General features: G+C 51.3%; 1 protein-coding gene across 1 annotated transcript in view; it reads left to right on the top strand.

Moving 5' to 3' along the window:
• NOVA2 (NOVA alternative splicing regulator 2) overlaps positions 1–10,479 on the top strand; it is a 28,104-nt gene extending 17,625 nt beyond the window's left edge. The window contains exon 4 of the mRNA XM_079759516.1: positions 8,767–10,479. Coding sequence (XP_079615642.1) covers positions 8,767–9,849 — 1,083 coding nt within the window. The 3' untranslated portion in view covers positions 9,850–10,479. The remainder of the gene's footprint in view (positions 1–8,766) is intronic.
• The last annotated feature ends 8,119 nt before the right edge of the window (positions 10,480–18,598 follow it).

The following is an 18,598-nucleotide window of genomic DNA, read 5'->3' as shown; positions in this document are numbered from 1 at the left end:
ATGGTGCCTGCTCAAGGTGGTAGTTCATGTTCACTGATGTTGGAAAATCACTTAGTATGTATGCCTAATGCATAGAAAGTTCTCAAAAAAAATGTTAGCTGTTGTTATTACGGGATTTTTTTAGTCAGGAGACAGGTCGGGCCATTCCCTTTTTCCTTGGACTTGCTGTATTACTCTGAGTCTTCTTCCTTTCTATAAGCCTCAGTTTCCCTTTCTTTACAGTGTGGAAGCTGGGCCAAACCAGGGATTATAAATTGAAACGCCTCCAGGATTCAGAAAGGGAACGTGGAGGATTGAGGAGCAAGGCTTCATCATAGAGATATAATACCACCCTTTAAGGGGGCAGCTGCTGCTCAGCTACACTTGATGCTTGCCCTTTGGGAATGTGGACATAGGGTTGCCCACAAAATTCTTCCAAATTTTTCAAAAGAAGCCAGAAATATTTGAAATCAACTGATTTTTAAAGGACAGCTTTGATTTTAAAGTACTGTGTGGTGCCCTAGCTGGTTTGGCTCAGTGGATAGAGTGCCGGCCTGCGGACTGAAGGGTCCCGGGTTCTATTCCGGTCAAGGGCACATGCCTGGTTGCTGGCTCGACTCCCAGTAGGGGGCGTGCAGGGGGCAGCCAATCAATGATTCTCTCTCATCATTGATGTTTTTATCTCTCTCTCTCCCTCTCTGAAATAATAAAAATATTTAAAAAAACAAAAACAAACACTGTGTGGCTATTGGCTGGCTATGGCCTAAGGACCACCAGTTTGCCACCAGTTTTGCTAAACCGGTGATGCTCAGCCCTGGCTAGTATCTGAATTATCTAGGTAGCTTACAATTTGTACTCCAGGGTCCCCACCCTGACCCAGAATTTCTGGGGCTAAGGCCTTGGAATCTGAGTGTGGACTCTGGCCTGGGATCAGATCCTAGCTCTGTTGTTCACTATCTGGTACCTGTAACCTTGAGTAAGTTACTGAACCTCTCTGTGCCTTTATTTTCCAATTGATATAAAGTGATAATAATAGTACATCCCTTGTTGGGTTGTTGCCAGGATTAAGTAAGTTACTGTATGAAAGTTCAGAAAAGTGTGTGGCACATGGTAAGCGCCATTCGCTGCTGCTGCTACCATGGTTATTGCTATTGTTGTTGTTATTACTGTTAGTTTAAAATCTCCAGACTTGCAAATCACGGGACAGATGGTCTCTGAGGTCCTTCTGGCGCTCAAATGCCTACAATTCAATGGCTCTATGATTCCAGGATTCTACGCATCTATTATTCTAAGATTCTACGGTTCTAACATCCTGAGACTCCAGGGTTCCATGGAGCTGCCCCTGGGACTCACTCTAAGATGCTGTGGTTCTCCATTCAGGGGCTATTGTGAAGGCAGCGACCATTTTCTGAGGCTTCCCGTGTGCCGGGCACCAGGCAGGCGCTTTAGTCGTTGAATATCCCCAATCATTGTATGCGTAGCTGTGACCATGTCAGAGTGGGAGATGAGGAAACGGAAGCACAGAGAGGTGAAGCCATTTGCTTTCACCATTTCTTGGTGGTCGGTTTTGGGGAGAAATGATTCCATCCTTCCCCCATTGCTCTGAAATGCTGTATCACATACGAGGCACCTCTTTGCTGTCAGGTCTGGTTTTGTACATTCTTTTGTTCTCTCCCTTTCACTTGTCAGACTTCTTATTTTCTAATGACTTTTTTTTAAAACTAACAGTTGTATTGAGATATAATTCACATACAGTAAAGTTCACCATTTTAAAGTATGTAATTCAGTGGTTTTAGTATATTCACAAAAGTTTGCATTGATCACCACTATCTAATTCCAAAACATTTTTCACCACCTCAAAAAGAAGCTCTACAACCATTAACGGTCACTCTCCATTCCCTCTGCCCCCCCACTTCCCAGCCCCTTCCCACCACTGATTATTTTGGTGTCTAGGGATTTGCCTGTTCTGGATATTTTATATAAATTAAATTATATTTATGTGGGGTTTTGTGCCTAGCTTCTTTCCCGTAACAATGTTTTCAAGATTCATCCATATTGTGGCACAAGCATGTCAAACTCAAAGGCTAACACGGGCCAAATAAACAAGGTTTAAGTTTATGTGGGCCACACAAAAAACAAAAGCTTCAATTTTCATAGAAACGTAGGTTTATTTCTATAGAGCAGTGATGGCGAACCTATGACACGCGTGTCAGCACTGACACGCATAGCCATTTCTGATGACACGCGGCCGCTGAGGCGGCCACATGCTGAGGATGAAACATTTGCTGCTCCTGAGGATGAAACATTTGCAAAATAATGTTTTTTCCTCAAAGTGACACACTACCCGAGTTATGCTCAGCTTTTTGGCGAAGTTTGACACACCAAGCTCAAAAGGTTGCCCATCACTGCTATAGAGACATGCTGAATACAAAGGGCTGAAATAAATTAATAATCGTTAACATAAAATAATAGATCATTTTAATAAAAGTTAATATTTTTCTTGAACATTAACTTACCAGACACTGAAGAACTGCACAAATTAATAAGCGTAACACAAATAAACCTATTTTTCTTGTTCTCAGAAAGCGAAATATTTCCTGTTGCACACACCAAACGAGTCAGTCTAAGACTAATGACGTGGCCATCGGCTGCTAAAATATTCGCTGCTGGTATTAGTGGAGAGAAATGGTGCGCCTGCACATAAGGCGGATAAGGGAAATGAATGTAACACGATTATAGTAATCAGTCATTAGCTAACGTTGTAGTTCGTTATTGGTAATTGTGTATAACAGGATATTGTAAAAAATAAGTTATGAAATTTTGAGTAAAACGTTTCTTACATATCGTTATATTGGCTGTCCTGCATGCGGCCCAGGGGCCACAAGCTTGACGTGCTTGTTGTAGCACATATCAAAATTTCATTTCTTTTTATGGCCAAATAATATTTCATTGTATGGATATACCACATTTTTTAATTCTCACCTGATGATATGTTTATTGATTTGAGAGAGAGAAACATCGATCAGTTGCCTCCTGTACACTTCCCAACCAGGGATGGAACCCACAATCTAGGTATGTGCCCTGACGGGAATTGAACCCACAACCTTTTGGTGTACAGGATGATGCTCCAACCAACAGAGCCACCCGGCTGGGGCTGAACATACCACATTTTTTCTATTCATCAATTGACAGAAATTTGGGTTGTTCCTACTTTTTAGCTACTATAAATAATGCTGTTAGTGAACATGTGTGTGAACATATGTTTTCAGTTCTCTTGGGCATATACCTAGGGGTGAAATTGCTGGGTCACAGGATAAATCTGTTTAACCTTTTGAAAAATTGCCAGACTGTTTTCCAAAGTGGCTGTAACACAGGTGTGAGATTTAAATTCAAGTCTGTCTAGGAGGTAACAATGACAGCAATCATTTTTTTTAGTACCTATTATGGACACATACTAACTGCACACTCACGTGGCACCCTATGCTTGGCACATAGCATGTGCTCAGCAAATGTTGCTTGTTTGAATGAATGTATGACAACATGCCCAAGGGGCCAAGCAGAAACATGACTAAGGGGAGATAGCCAGGTGTATTCTGGCAGTGGTAGGCTCTGTGAGTTACCTGAAGGGCAGCCATACTAAGTTCTGGCTAATTGTGACCATGCTTGAATTTCAAGTTCATCATTTTTTAATGATCTCAATTGGGCCTCACAATAATCCTACAGAGGAGGTCTGAATATCCCCATTTTACAGATGAGAACACTGAGTCTCAAAGAGATTAAATCTCTTGCTCAGCATCAGTGATGGAACCAAGATTTGAACCTGAGCAGGTGTCTCCAGGGTCTAAGGCAGCTTTTTGTGTACACAGACTACAAACTGGTGGCCTGGCTACTGTACAGTGGTCCTTAGATATTTTCAAGAGGTTGCCAACATTTGAAAACTTGGATGCTTCACATATGATAAATCAGAATGTCAAGTTAATCTTAGAAAATTTAGATGGGCCTGAGTTTGATAACCCAAATGACAGCATCCTACCATACACACACACACCATCACCACCACCACCACCACCACCACCACCACCACCACCACCACTACCACCACCACCACCAAGTGATATACACCTGGTTGCCTCCACCCAGTAAATCTCCTGCTTGGTCCTGTCATCATTCATTCTTTCATTTATTCATTCATTCACCCACCCTTTGCAGAGTGTGTACCAGTTATGCCTCTAGACACTGAGAACCCAGGAGTAAACATGTCTACCCTTGTGGATCTTAAATTCTTCCAACAGAAGATGAAAAATCTTCTACCAGAAACAGAAAACAAGTAAAATATATAGGGAGACTGAACTTGGGGTGGTGAAGAACACACAGTACAATATACAGATGATGTGTTATAGAATCGTACACCTGAAACTTATATAATTTTATTAACCAATGTCACCCCAATAAATTTAATAAAAAAGAAAATACTTTTTACAATTTAAAAATCAAAACTGGTTAGATGAAAATTTTTTAAATAAATATACATAAAATAAAATATATATAGGATATCAGAGAGTGAAAAATGCTATGGAACAAAATCAAGCAAAGAGGGAAAGGGAGTATAGGGGTACATATATTTTTTTCTCCTGACTTTTTATTTTGAAATGTTTAAAGAACAGTGCAATGAACTCCCTATACACTGCACTTAGATTCACCAGTTGTTAACATTTGATTTATCACTAAACACACACACACAGATTGGTCTTTGTTTGTTTGTTTGTTTGTTTGTTGCTGATTCATTTGAAAATAAGATGTAGATCTCATGACTCTTCACCCCTAAATATGTCAGCATTTATCTCTCAAGAACAAGGACAGGCTCCTATATTATTATTACTATTATTATACTTATAACATTAATAATAATTCCATACCATTATTTAACAAAAAGTCTATATTCTAATTGCCCCAATTTATCTTTTATATCTATAGAGTATGTATTTTTCTATTCAAGATTCAGTGAGTGTTCATTCGTTGCATTTGGTTGTTATACCTGATTAGTCCCTTTTGATCTAGAATCCTAGGATAGTTTTGAAGGTAGAACCAGCAGCATTGCTGATTGGATGTTGAGTGTGAGGGAAATAGAGGGTGCCTAGTCTTGGGTCTGAGTAATGGAAGGATGCATTTTCCATGGACAGGAATGAGGAACATGATGGCAGAAACACATTTGAGGAGAAAGATGAGAAGTTCCAATTTGGACTTAAAGTTTGGGGTGTCCATTCTACATCATACTAGAGCTGTGAGGTTAACAGCTGAATCTGCGTCTTGAGGTGTCCATGCTGGAGACATAAAATAGGCGAATAAACAGGTTTTGATAATTGGTTGGTCAGGGAAGGCCTCTCTGAGGAGGTGCATTTGTGCAAAGACCTGAATGAAGGGAGGGGTGAGCCTCTTTTTCGGGGAAAGGGTTCCAGATGAGGGAACAGCAGGTGCAGAGGCCCTGAGTCTGGACTGAGCTTGGCAAGTTAGAGGAACAGCAGGAAGTCTGGCGTGTCTGCAGTGGAGTCAGCAAGGGGGAGGGAAGGAAGAGGTGAAGTCAGAGATCAACAGGGAATAGAGTCAGTGGAGTAGTGAGCGGTTCTCAGCCTTGTCAGACCCAATGACCTCTTTCTCCTACAAATACTTCCTATGCCCACTTACTCTCTGAAATTATATAGAAAATACAGATGTGAAACATAGCTAGATATGTAAATTTTTTAGTATGTTTATTGATTTTTTTTTTTAGAAAGACGGGAAGGGAAAGAGAAACATAGATTTGTTGTTCCACTTATTTATACGTTCGTTGGTTGATTCTTGTATGTGCCCTGATGTGAGGGTCAAACCCGCAACCTTGGTATATCGGGACGACACTCCAACCAACTGAACTACCAGGCCATGGGTAGATCTATAAGATTTTTTAAAAATATATTTTTATTGATTCCAGAGAGGAAGGGAGAGGGAGAGATAGAAACATTAATAATGAGAGAGAATCACTGATGGTCACCTCCTGCGCGCCCCCAACTGGGGATGGAGCCCACAACCCGGGCATGTGCCCTGATGGGGAATCGAACTGTGATCTCAGCCACTGAATCACGCTGGTCGGGCTGTAATGTTTTTAACAGCAAAGTACAGTTCAGTGGTTTTATGATATGGAGTTGTACATCCATCACCATGACCGATTTTAGAACATTTCATTTCCTCAAAAAGAAATCTTGATCCCCTTAGCTATCACCCCTTAATCTGCAGCTCACACCCCGCCCCCCAGCTCTAAGCCACTACTAATCTACTTTCTTTTCTATAGATTTGCCTATTCTGAACATTCATATAAATAGAATCATACAATATATGGTCTTTTGTGCCTGGCTTCATTCACGTAGCACGTGTTCTAGTTTCATCCATGTTGTACGGGTGGACATTTTCTTTTCCCATTAGACTTTTTAACTAAAGAAGAAATGAAAGTAAAGTGATTGGTCATAGAATCAGATCAATTGTAATATGTAGATGCTCAGCCAGGACCACAGCAGAAAAGATAATGAAAGGCAGCTGCTCATACCTAACATCGCCTCAGTGAGCAGCGACCAGCGCAGTGATCCAGAGGGTGGTATTGGAAATATCAATGACACAAGTGGCATGACTGCTGAGGTCACGGTTTTCTAAACGGATCAAAGACACTTGGTCAAGTTCAGAACAAAACAAAGTACAATCTTCCCTTCATTTACTAAGCATTGCATTCCTGGACATTTCAGTAGATCTTAAAACCATGCAAAAAAAAACACACAAATAAATACTTGGCCCTTTACGTGTATCGTGGTGTTCAGAGATTTCTAAACAGACATTTCACAACACGAATGTCAGGGGGACGTTCAAAGGTCATCGCGGATCTGGGGTGATTATTCCTTGTGAGGAGCTGCCTCTCACCTTGTGGGTGCAAACATCCGTGGCCCTGCCCACTGAGTGCCCATATCTGCCCCTAGTCATTGCAACGAGCAAAACTGCTCCCACAAATTCCCAAATACCCCCAGGGTCTGGCTTGGGGGTGGAGAGGAGAGGTAGAGGTGAGAGAGAGCTTCAGGGGCGAGCATGCACTTAGGGGTGCTAGCATGATAAGCACGCACTTAGGGGGGTCACCCTAAGTAGGGCGAGTTCTGAGGGGGCGTGGGAAGGATTGGGAAGAAGGAATTTGTGTGTAGAAATCCTCTTGGAGACGGGAAAGGAGACACTGAGTTGTGAAATAGCCCCACTGGAATTCAGATTGGTCCATTTCATGGCTGCGAAGGATGGGTTGCTTAGCCACCGAGGAGAGGGACCGCCATGTTCAAGTGACCCGTTCTGTCCCTGCCTTCTCAGGCGTCAGGTTTTGCTATCTTCATGTGACCGATAAGACACCTGTGTTGGATTGCTAGGGCTGCCGTAGCAAAGCAGCACAGACCCGCTGGCTTAAACAACAGAAATTCATTTTCTTACAGTCCCGGCGGCCAGAAGCCCAAGATCAAGGTGTGGGCATGTCTGGTTCCCGCTGAGGCCTCTCTCCTGGACCTGTAGATGGCTGTCTTCTTTCCGTGTTCTTCGCACGGTCTTTCCTCTGTGTGTGTTTGTGTCCTAACCTCCTCTTCTTATCAGGACGCCAGTCATATTGGATCAGCGCCCCCAGGACCCTGCTTAGCCTTAGTCACCGTTTTAAAGGCCCTTTCTCCAAATACACTGAGGTAGTGAGGGTGAGAACGTCACCTATGAATTGGCGGGGGTAGGACAATGCGGCCCATAACAACAACAAAGAGGTTAAGCAGGTGACCTTGTCTTAGAGTGGGAGGCACATGGAGCGGGAATCCATGAGGCTGGAGTGCAGCTCCTTCACTATCTGGGTGACCTGGGGACCAGGCCCTTCATCTCTTAGACCTCAGGTGGCCCCTCTGTAAAGTGAGACTAATGATGCTTTTTCTGGGGCTCAGGAGACTTTTTTTTTTTTAATTGATTTCCGAGAGGAAGGGAGAGAGAGATTGAAACATCAATGATGAGAGAGAATCATTGATCGGTTGCCTCTTGCACGTCCCCTACTAGGGATCGAGCCCGCACCTGGGCATGTGCCCCTGACCGGAATCAAACCTGAGACCCTTCTTCAGTCCGCAGGCCGACGCTCTATCCACTGAGCCAAACCGGCTTGGGCTCAGGAGACTTTTAATGATAGAGAAGGGTGTGGGCACCATGGCAAGCTTGGAGCGGAGTCCTGGGGGGCCCCCCACGGGGTCAGCCACGAAGCCTTCAAGGTGCTGGATGGGAAGGAGGGCCCAGCCGACCTAGGGCATGGGACTGGGTGGCCGAGAGGCTACCGAGGGGACTTGGGTTACCAGCTCTTTTTTAACTAACTAGCAGGGAGGCATTCCGGTATATTTCCTCTGACTTCCAGAGAGAGTGGAAGGGAGGAGGGGGAAAGAGAGAAGGAAACATCTATGTGAGAGAAACACATCGATTGGTTGCCTCCCACACACACCCCTACCGGAGCTGGGATGGAACCTGCAACCCAGGTCCACGCCCTTGACCGGCAATCGAGCCCTCCACCCTGCGGTCCACAGGCCGGCGCTCTATCCACTGAGCCACACTGGCCAGGGCCCGGTATTTTTTTTTTTTTTTTTAACAACCGGTAGGACCTACCGGTGCATATCCAGGGGGCCTGATTCGGGACCTTGAGAGCGGAGGCAGGAGTGACACTCCTGTTACTGTTCAGGCTCCAGTGACCGCCCTAACGATCCTCCCGCTCGCTCCACGCAGGCCAAGCTCATCGTCCCCAACAGCACGGCGGGCCTGATCATCGGCAAGGGCGGCGCCACCGTGAAAGCGGTGATGGAACAGTCGGGGGCCTGGGTGCAGCTGTCCCAGAAGCCAGAGGGCATCAACCTGCAGGAGCGCGTGGTGACGGTCAGCGGCGAACCCGAGCAGGTGCACAAGGCCGTGAGCGCCATCGTGCAGAAGGTACAGGAAGACCCCCAGAGCAGCAGCTGCCTCAACATCAGCTACGCCAACGTGGCGGGCCCCGTGGCCAACTCCAACCCCACCGGCTCACCGTACGCCAGCCCCGCCGACGTGCTGCCTGCTGCGGCCGCTGCCTCGGCGGCCGCCGCCTCCGGCCTGCTGGGCCCCGCGGGGCTGGCCAGCGTGGGCGCCTTCCCCGCCGCCCTGCCTGCCTTCTCGGGCACTGACCTGCTGGCCATCAGCACCGCCCTTAACACGCTGGCCAGTTACGGCTACAACACCAACTCCCTCGGCCTGGGCCTCAACTCGGCCGCGGCCTCCGGGGTCCTGGCCGCCGTGGCCGCCGGTGCCAACCCTGCTGCTGCCGCCGCTGCCAACCTCCTGGCCTCCTACGCGGGTGAGGCCGGGGCCGGGCCAGCTGGAGGGGCTGCCCCACCTCCACCCCCGCCGCCCGGAGCCTTGGGGTCCTTTGCATTGGCCGCAGCCGCCAATGGCTACCTTGGGGCCGGGGCGGGTGGTGGGGCAGGCGGAGGGGGTGGCCCGCTGGTGGCCGCTGCGGCGGCCGCAGGGGCGGCCGGTGGCTTCCTGACGGCCGAGAAGTTGGCAGCTGAGAGTGCCAAGGAGCTGGTGGAGATTGCGGTGCCTGAGAACCTGGTGGGAGCCATCCTGGGCAAGGGGGGCAAGACGTTGGTGGAGTACCAGGAGCTGACAGGTGCCCGAATCCAGATCTCTAAGAAGGGCGAGTTCCTGCCAGGCACGCGGAACCGGCGGGTCACCATCACTGGCAGCCCCGCGGCCACGCAAGCCGCTCAATACCTCATCAGCCAGCGGGTCACCTACGAGCAGGGAGTGAGGGCCTCAAACCCCCAGAAAGTGGGATGAGGCCTGTGGTGTGTGCTCCCACCCTTCTCCCTATGCCTCCTCCTCCTCCTCCTCCTCCTCCTCTTCCTCCTTCTCCTCCCCAACTCTTGACCTCAGCTCGGCGTGGTCCTGCTCCTCCTGGGATTGGGGCTGGGGTTGGTCTGACTGCACCCCCCTCCCTTCTGGTAGTTCATAGGCAGGATTGAGAGATGGCTGGGGATGGAGCCCAAAGCTCCCTCCCTGGCCCTGAACTGACCCCTCCTTCCTCCCTTCCTACGCTTGGCTGGGCCTGACTCTCCTCCCCCAGGGCCCAGGTCTGTGTGATATCTGTATATATTGCATTTTGTTGATTTTAATAGAAAACAAAGCGTTATTTTCTCTTTCTTTCCCTCCTTTTTTTTCCGGTAAGGATTTTATTTTCCCCCTTTATATGTTTTTGTTTCCATATGGGAAGAGGGGAGGGAGCCTCTGGGTGACCTAGAATGAGTGGCCTCCCCAAAACAACACCCACCTCTCCTGCTTTCAGTTCCAGCTCGAGGGGTGTAGTGGGAGGAGAGGTAGCTGAAATGGGGCGTTTGCAGCAGGAACCCCCGAGTTCTCAGCTACTCTCCCCCCACTGCAGTCACCCCTCCTAGGTGGGGCTTTTAACTTTTTGTTGTCAGGTTGTATGGGGGGTAGGGGGGGGGGCTGTGCTGCTGGGAAGGAGGCCGGCTCTCAGACTGGGCCAGTCCAGTGGGCAAGACCCTTGTGAAAAGCTGGAGCAACTGCCTATGGCATCTCCTATGGCTTTTCCTAAAGTAATAGGAACGGAAGTCCCTGTTGTGATGTCACTGAGTCAAGTACTTTCTGGGGCGCTTCCGGCATTCCTTCTGATGTCATAGGAAGTAGTTCCCCAGAGGTCACACTTCCTGTGATGATAGGAGAGATAGGTACTTCCTATGGCGTCTCCGTGAGCCTTCCTTGAAGGTTGCTTTAATGACATCATGGGGGCGTGTACTTCCTGTGGTGTTTCCAGGGTACTTCCTGTGATGTCATTGGGACGAAGCATGCACTTCCTGTATTGGGCCATGGCCAGTTAGTGACTGACCCTCTTTTTCCACCCTTGCTCCTCTTTGGTGGGTCTTGGCCTGGGGGTCTTCCTAGGGGGAGAATAAGGGGTGGGACTTGGATCTGATCGGAAGGACTCCAAGGAAAAAGACCCAACATTGTCAGGGTCACCTCCATCCAAACACACCCAGTCTGTGAACCCACCTGGCAGGGAGGGGTGGGAGATGAGCTAGTGAAAACTACTGTCAGAGACCCCCATTCCTACCCCCCACCTTGTGTGTGCATGCTTGTGTCTGCGTGGCTTTGTTTCATTGAGTCTGGTGAGCCAAATGCGTGGTGGCTCTGTCAGGCCCGCGTGGCCCGCTGTAGAGGTCAGTGAGCCGTGGTAGGGGCCCTTGGCCAGAATGCTTCGTGTGGCCTAATGGATTGGATTGGCTTGTGGTTTCCAGCGAGCTGGAGCACTTTGGTGGTATCTGATGAGTCAGAATGTTTTGGTGCTCTCACCATGGGCTCTGAGGAGCTAGAATGTTCTGATGGAGTCTCCCAAGCCGGGCAGCCCCGAGAGCTGGTTTGGGAGTGGCTCCCTGGGCTCTGCGGCTGTGGTCAGATGTAAGGCCTTGTTGGCAGGCTGAGGTTTCAGGACCTGACAACCCTATAGACTTAGGATAGCTGAGACCCCCTCCATCTCCCCCTCCATCTCCCCCTCCCCCTCGGAGACCACCTCCGCGTCCTCCAACCCAAAGCAGGGCCCCCAGGGCCCTGGTTCCATCATCAGCATCTCTGGGGGAGGGGCACCCCATGCCCACCCTCTCCCCCACTTGTCCCCTCCTAGGTCTTCCAGACCCTTCTCTTCTCCACGGCTTTGGGGGAATCCGGCCTCCTCGTCTCTCTCCCAAAAAAAAGGAGGGAAGAAAAGCCAGAGACAATTCCCACCCCTAAAGCCGGGGAGACTGCTGCCCCTTGCTAGAGAGCCACCCCCAAATCAAAATGTGAAAATCCCTAGAAAGCAATAGCCTTCAAGGTACCTTGCACTGAGTTTTCCACCCTGGCCCTTCCACCCGATGGGAGGCTGTAGCTTGGGCACTAGGGTTACTTTTCCTGTGCCCTCTCCATCACCAGGGTGGAGGGCAGGCCCCATCTCCCCACCCCTTACCTCCTGTCGCTGCTGCCCCCGCCCACCCCTAATCTCCAGACTGAACCCAGATGGAGATCTGCGTGCCAAAACAATTCTTGATGTAACTTTGTATATATCTTCTGCCATTGGAGGCTCCTGAGATCGGAGGTGGAGGTGGCCCTGGGGGCCATTGGCTCCTCTCCGCCTGTCAAAAAGACCTTACAGTATTTCACAGTAACTCCACCCACATGTGGGTATTGCAGTATCTAACTGGAATACCCCCCCCCCTACAATTCCTATCCCCAGGCCCCCAGGAGGAGGGAGGAGCCAGGGAGAGGTCAAGTAAGGTCTGGGAGTGGGGAGATGGGACTTGAAAGTGCTCATTTGCATATCGTTTGCATCCTCAGCTGCCCTCTGCTTGTCAGTCGTTTTCTGTACCCATTTCTGGGGGTCCAGTATCCTTTCACACAGACACATCTCTGGAGGCTGGGCCTCCTGAAAAGTGTGTCCTTTGGGATATCTGTGTGACAACCCCCTCCCTATTCACATTTCTCGGGGATCTCCCCCCACCCCCACCCCGCCAGCCAGGGTTATCTGGAAGGTAGCTTGCTAGCTCAGTGAGCTAGTTTACTCGCCATGCTGGCGAGCGGAGAACCACCTTTCTCCATGCCACCCTGGGAAATTCACTCGACCCCCTTCCGCATCTCCTGAAAGTCCCTTCTGCAATCTGGCCTCGATCTTTTGTGCTGCAGCTTGTCCAGAGGGGACGCAGACGTGGAGTCAGGAATGTGAATCATTGACAAACCCATCGCCTCTTTTCCTCCCTCTCTCCCAGTCAGCCAGTCCGCTCTCAGAGACGCTGAGTGGCTTCCTTGCACCCCGCTCCTCGGCACCCATCTGGTGCTTAATAAGTGTTTGCTGCATTGAATTGTCTCCCTCTTCCTTCCCATTTGCCCACCAACTCCCAACACTTCCCCCCAGCGTTTCCCTCTCTCTCTCTTTCTCTGACTCCCTGTGGCTTTCTACTTCCTCTCCCTGTGGTTCCCAGTGTCATCTGTCCCGTCTCTATCTTTTGTCCGTGTCTGTTCCCCTTCTCCACTCAACTCTCTCAACCCCCCCCCGCCCCGCCCAGTTTCCCCACTGATTAAAAAAAAAAAAAGTGCCAAACTTCCTTGGAACTGAGCCGCTCTGGGGGGAGGGAACCTCAGACAGGGGGCAGGAAACGGGACCATTGATCCTGGAGGAGGCCCCTAAGAGGCATTGAAAAAATCCATGGACACTTTGCTCAATTGGGTCCCCCTTCCTCACCCCTCCCACCCTGAGTTTTTCTTAGAATCTTTGTAAGAAAAGAAAAAAAAGAAAAGAAAAAAAATCCCCCTTCAGCTAACCCCTAATCTTTTGAATCCCCCAAATTCCACCAGCCAGGGAGAACCCCACTTGCCTCCTCGGGGCAAAGCTGTAGAAATTTGGGGGGAGAGGGGAGACAAACTCAGCCCCTCCTCCGCTGGCCCAAAGGATGGTGCCAACTGGATTCCAGAGAAGGACCTCAAGCACTTAGGAGAAGAAGGGGTTCAATGTGCCAAATTCACCTCCTCCAGCCCCCGTCTGAGGGGGCTCTGAGCCAACCTGCCCCAGCCACCTTCTTCTGCCCCGTCCCAGCCGTCTCTACATGGGCAAGGGGCTCCGCTGCAATAATTATTAGGGATGAGAAGGCAACGGTCGTGCCGTCTGTGTCTGCCCTGACACCTGGCCTGGACTTGTAGGTGAGCCTTACGTGCATCCCAATTGGAATCTAAGAGTCCATCTATAGATGGTTGGGGACCTCTACTTGGAACACATAGGGAGCCACTTTTATCCCTACTTCACCCCCAAGTCCCTCAATATCCCCTTGATCTGTTTCTCCTGCCTGGCCCTGCATCCCACGCCCTCCTCATTTCATTTCTGCGTTGGTGGCCTGCTGTTCGGAGTGAGAGGGTCCCCCGGCATTGGTGGACTCCCCTTTGAAGACCAGGATTAGCGGTTGAGAGCGCGCGGCGGGGAAAGGGTTAGCCAAGAGGGGCGACGAGGCTGGCCAGGTGCGCGTCCAGGCTGCTGATGGGGTGCCTCCTGCGGCCCAGACAGCCCCGCGGGTCTGCGCGGTCGCCACGCACCTGCCCGGCGGTCTGGCACCCCCTCCGGCTGTCGCGGAAGCCTGAGCTGGGTGCCACGAAGGGGAGACCGGGGTCGCGATGCCCACGTGCGGGCGCTGCGGGCCAGGGACCTGGCCTGGGGCTCGTGGAGTCGCCCTGCCATCGCGATCCCCCTCCGCCTCCGGACGCCACGTGGGGGGACTTCCCCCCGCGGCGCCCGGCCAGGTGCGCGTAAGGCCCGTCTGTGCGCTGGGTGCGGGGAGGCACATGGGAAAGTCTGGGGGGGATGGGGGGGAGGCTGCTGGTTTTTAACCCCTTCTCAGCCAGTCCAGGATACTCTTGTCTCCCAGAGATCATTGGGGGGACCGCCTAATCCCCCTCCCCTCCCCTCTCTCCCCCTCCACCCCACCCCAAAACCACCAACCTCTCATTTCCTAAGTGACTCCATCACCACCGGCCACCGGGACCTGCGGCCTCATTGCTCCAGCCCGCCCCACTCGACAGTCAGACTTCTTCCTCATCGAACTTTTTAATTAACCCTTTCTGTGTCCATCCCACGGAAAACTGTGTGTCCGGCGGGGGGGCGGGGGGAGGCGAGGGGCAGTAGCTACCTTTCCTCCATCTCCTCCCACCGCCCTTGCCTCCCCACCCGCGCCCCACCCCCATCCCTCCCCCCTAGGGTCCTCCCCGCCCTGGGGAGAGAGACCCTTTCTTAAATCTGTCTGGCTTTGTCCCTTTCCAAGGCGGGGGGGGCGGGGCAGGGGCGTGGCCTCCCCCCCCCAGCGGAGAGCTCACTCTGGCCCCACCCCTTTCTGTGCCCCCTCCCCACTCCCCACCCCTTCATTGTAAATAGTCACTTTTGTACTGGGTTTGAGCCAGAGGACGTGGGGAGTCATTTTTTTTTTTTCTTCTTTGTGTTGGCATCTCAGGCCACTGGAGGCATGACCCACAGCCCGGGGTGATCTGGGAGAATCCCAAGGTGTGTCCCCTCCCCTGCGCCCAGTCCTAAGAGTTCCAAGATGATCAGTATTAGCCCCAGAGGGATGGGCTGCCCAGAGCCTCTGGCAGGGAGGTGGGAGACGTGTGAAAAGGTGTAGTCGGACAGGACAACTCAGTTTCCCCATCTGTGAAATGGGCTCGTCCTCCAGATTCCCTGAGGAGCCTCGGGGAGATAATGGTGCGGAGTCTGAGGAGTTAGAGGCTCTCCCCTTTTTCATTTGGGACAGACAGGGCAGGAGAAGCAGCGGGGTGGGGAGAGGGCTGGAGAACCGATTGCTAAATCCTCATTAGGACCTTAAGCTAGCCTCTCCCGGCTTGTTCCCTCCTTTGGGACATGGGGGGACTGGAGGACCTTTAAGGTCCCTTGGATTCAAGGCCCAAGCCCAGGGCTGGCCCCCTGTCTGCTACCCCATCCCCACATTCCATTTCTTGGGCCCAGACCATCCGCATGTGGCCATGCCTCCAGTGCCTCCATTCAACCCCCTCTAACTGATTCCTTCCATCCTCTGCAACAGAGACGCCGCCACCTCCTCCCACCACCTCCAGAAGCTCCTGGCTGGGGCCCACTGCCTCTCCTCCCCCTCCCCCCATCGCCATGCCTGGGCCACGCCCACCCCACCCACCCACCCCCAGTGTCCGTGTGTGACCTAGTGCACCATGTATTAGCTTCCATGGCCCCCACCCCGGCCCCCACCACACCCCCTTCCCCCACCCCCCTCCCTCGGCGACTTCACCTTTTTTTGCCGCGATAAACGCCATCTCAGCATCTGTGTCTAATGTTGTCTTTTTTGCTTGACATCACACACTCCTTCTTAACCCATCCCCTTCCCTCTCCCTCCTCCCCACACCTCCACCCTCATCCTAAATTCTTTCCCCCTTTCCCCCAGGGCTCTGGGCACCTAGGGGAGGCGGGTGGGGGGGACCCCTGAGGACGGGTGAAGGAGGGGAGGGGCTGAATGTTCTCTCTGGACTGGATGAGCACCCAGAGCAGGTGTGTCTGAGGGGAGCCGGTGCTCCAGGTTCCCTTTCCAGGCCTCAGTGTCCAATCAGGAGGATGGCACCCCCACCATGGCACCTCCTCGGCACCACAGTCCCACAGACACGCCCCCGGGCACACCTGCCCACACACGGCATTGCACATGCACAGCCCCAAGTAGCGCCAGGATAGCCTAGGGTCGAGGCGTGGGAGTCAGTGGAGATCCGGGTTCAAATCCCAGCGCTGCTGTGGAACCCTGGGACTTTGTCCCTCTGTACCTCCGTCTCCCCATCTGCAAACTGGAGATTTTTTTTAAATTGTTATTTCTACGGCCTAGGCTAGGATTTCACACACCACTCACTTAAAAGATATACGAGCACCTATGACGGGTCAGGCCCTGCTCTAGGTGCTGGGGGTAAAGCAATTAACAACAGACCCACACACCTCTGCCTGTTCTCCTGGAATCTGGAAATTCTTCCTCAGCGCGGAACCTGGCACTAAAATCAACGCGGAGGCTGCAAACCACCGCCGGCCGGCCTGTCCGGGGCACGGAATCTTGTTTGGGCCGAACAGCGTTTGTGTGAATTTGATCCTAGCGTTGCATCCTTGGGAGACTTCTGGAAATGTGGCTTCCCGGCCCCTCTTGAGAAACAGGCTGTGGGATCTTTGGGTGGAGATAACTGGATGAGTGGGGCCGTCACTGCCCATCTCCCCGGGCAGGGGGCCGTGTCCCAGGCCTGGCCCCTGGCCGCACGGGGGTTTGCGGCCCCTGTGCTGTTTCACACTGATCTCCTTACGTGCGTGGAGGCGGCAGGTGATGAGGTGGCCAGCCGGAGGAAGGATAGAGTTGGAGATGGAGAGACAAGAGACATGTTTAGGGAGAGGCCAGGCGCGCTGGTTCTGATGTGACCAGGGCACCTCTCTTCTTTCTGGATCTCGGTCTCCACATTTGGAAAACACCCGACAGAAGCCGTCCTTGCCTTCTGGAATATTCCAGAAGGGTTCCAGGAGCGAATCGCCTGACACAGAGGAGAGGCTCAGCAGATAGTGGTCCCTGGAGAGAAGCCCCTCGGCTGAAAAAATTGACAACAGGATTCTAGAGAATGACAAACCAAGAGAGGGGGCAGGAGGAGAAAGGAGACAGGATAGGACAGTGGTCGGCAGACTCATTAGTCAGCAGAGCCAAATATCAACAGGACAACGATTGAAATTTCTTTGGAGAGCCAAATTTTTTAAACTTAAACTTCTTCTAACGCCACTTCTTCCAAATAGACTTGCCCAGGCCGTGGTATTTTTGTGGAAGAGCCACACTCAAGGGTCCAAAGGGCTGCATGTGGCTCGAGAGCCGCAGTTTGCCGACCACGGGGCTAGGACAAAGGAAGAGACAGCGATGGGGATAAAGGCAAGGGTAGACGTGGAAAGGCGTCCTCAGCCGCTTGGGGTATGTTTTTTCATTTGTTCACTCACTCATTCTTTCATTCAACAGGCGTTTATGGAGCACCTACTGTGTCCTCAGGCCTAGGGACATGGCAACCGCCATGACATGTCACTGGTCTTGTGTTCACAGCCTCTGAGCCATATCCCCAACTCTTAGCACAGAGTAGGTGCTCAAAAATCTACCATGCCTTTCGCACAGGCTCCCCTGGTCCTGACCTGTGACCTCAAGTATTGCCTGGTATTTAGAAATATCACCAAGTCGGGCCATTTTCAGGGAAGAGCAGAGGAATTTTCCACCAGGAAGCCAGGAACTTGGAAGGGATTTGGAGGAGAGGGTGGAGTTTAGTCTCTGTTCTGCTGTGTGACTTTGGGAAACTCTCATGACCTCTCTGGCCCAGGAGATGGAAAGGAAAGGACATGAGGCCGGAATGCAGGTGAGTAATGGTGGATTCCTAACTCCCTCAAAGCCTCCACACCTCCTCTTGGGGGTGGGAGTGGGGTGGAGAATTGCAGAGGTGCGGGTCCTGGACGAGAAGAGCGATGAAGAAAGAAGACAGAAGAGGTTCCTGGAGGAGAAAGATGGCCCTAGAGACAGGGCTGGGCTGGGAGGAGGGAGGGGGAAGGGGACCTAGTGGGGGGGGGGGTGAGGGGCTTAGGGATGGCTCTGACCTTGGGGCAGGGTCATTAAGAGAACAGAGAAGGTGAAACTGGACTGGCAGAGGGAAAGACAAGAGCAAACAAAACAGGCAGAAAGAGAACAGAGATGGAGAGGGAATGCCAGATTTAACAAAAATATAGTATGTCTGGTGAGATTTGAATTTCAGATTTTTTTTAATGAGTAATGTATTTGTTAATCCTCACCCAAAGATATGTTTTACTGATTTTAGAGAGAGGGGAAGGGAGAAAGAGAGAGAAACATCAATGTGTGAGAGAAACATTGATCGATTGCCTCCAGTATGTGAACCCGAAACCTAGGCATGTTCCCTGAGCAGGAATCGAACCAGCAACCTTTCGGTGCGTGAGATGATGCTCCAACCAACTAAGCCACACCGCCCAGGGCAGTCATTT

Source organism: Cnephaeus nilssonii (genome assembly GCF_951640355.1).
Source record: "Cnephaeus nilssonii genome assembly, chromosome: 20".
Lineage (NCBI taxonomy): Eukaryota > Metazoa > Chordata > Mammalia > Chiroptera > Vespertilionidae > Cnephaeus > Cnephaeus nilssonii.
This window is presented reverse-complemented; position numbering and strand designations above follow the sequence as displayed.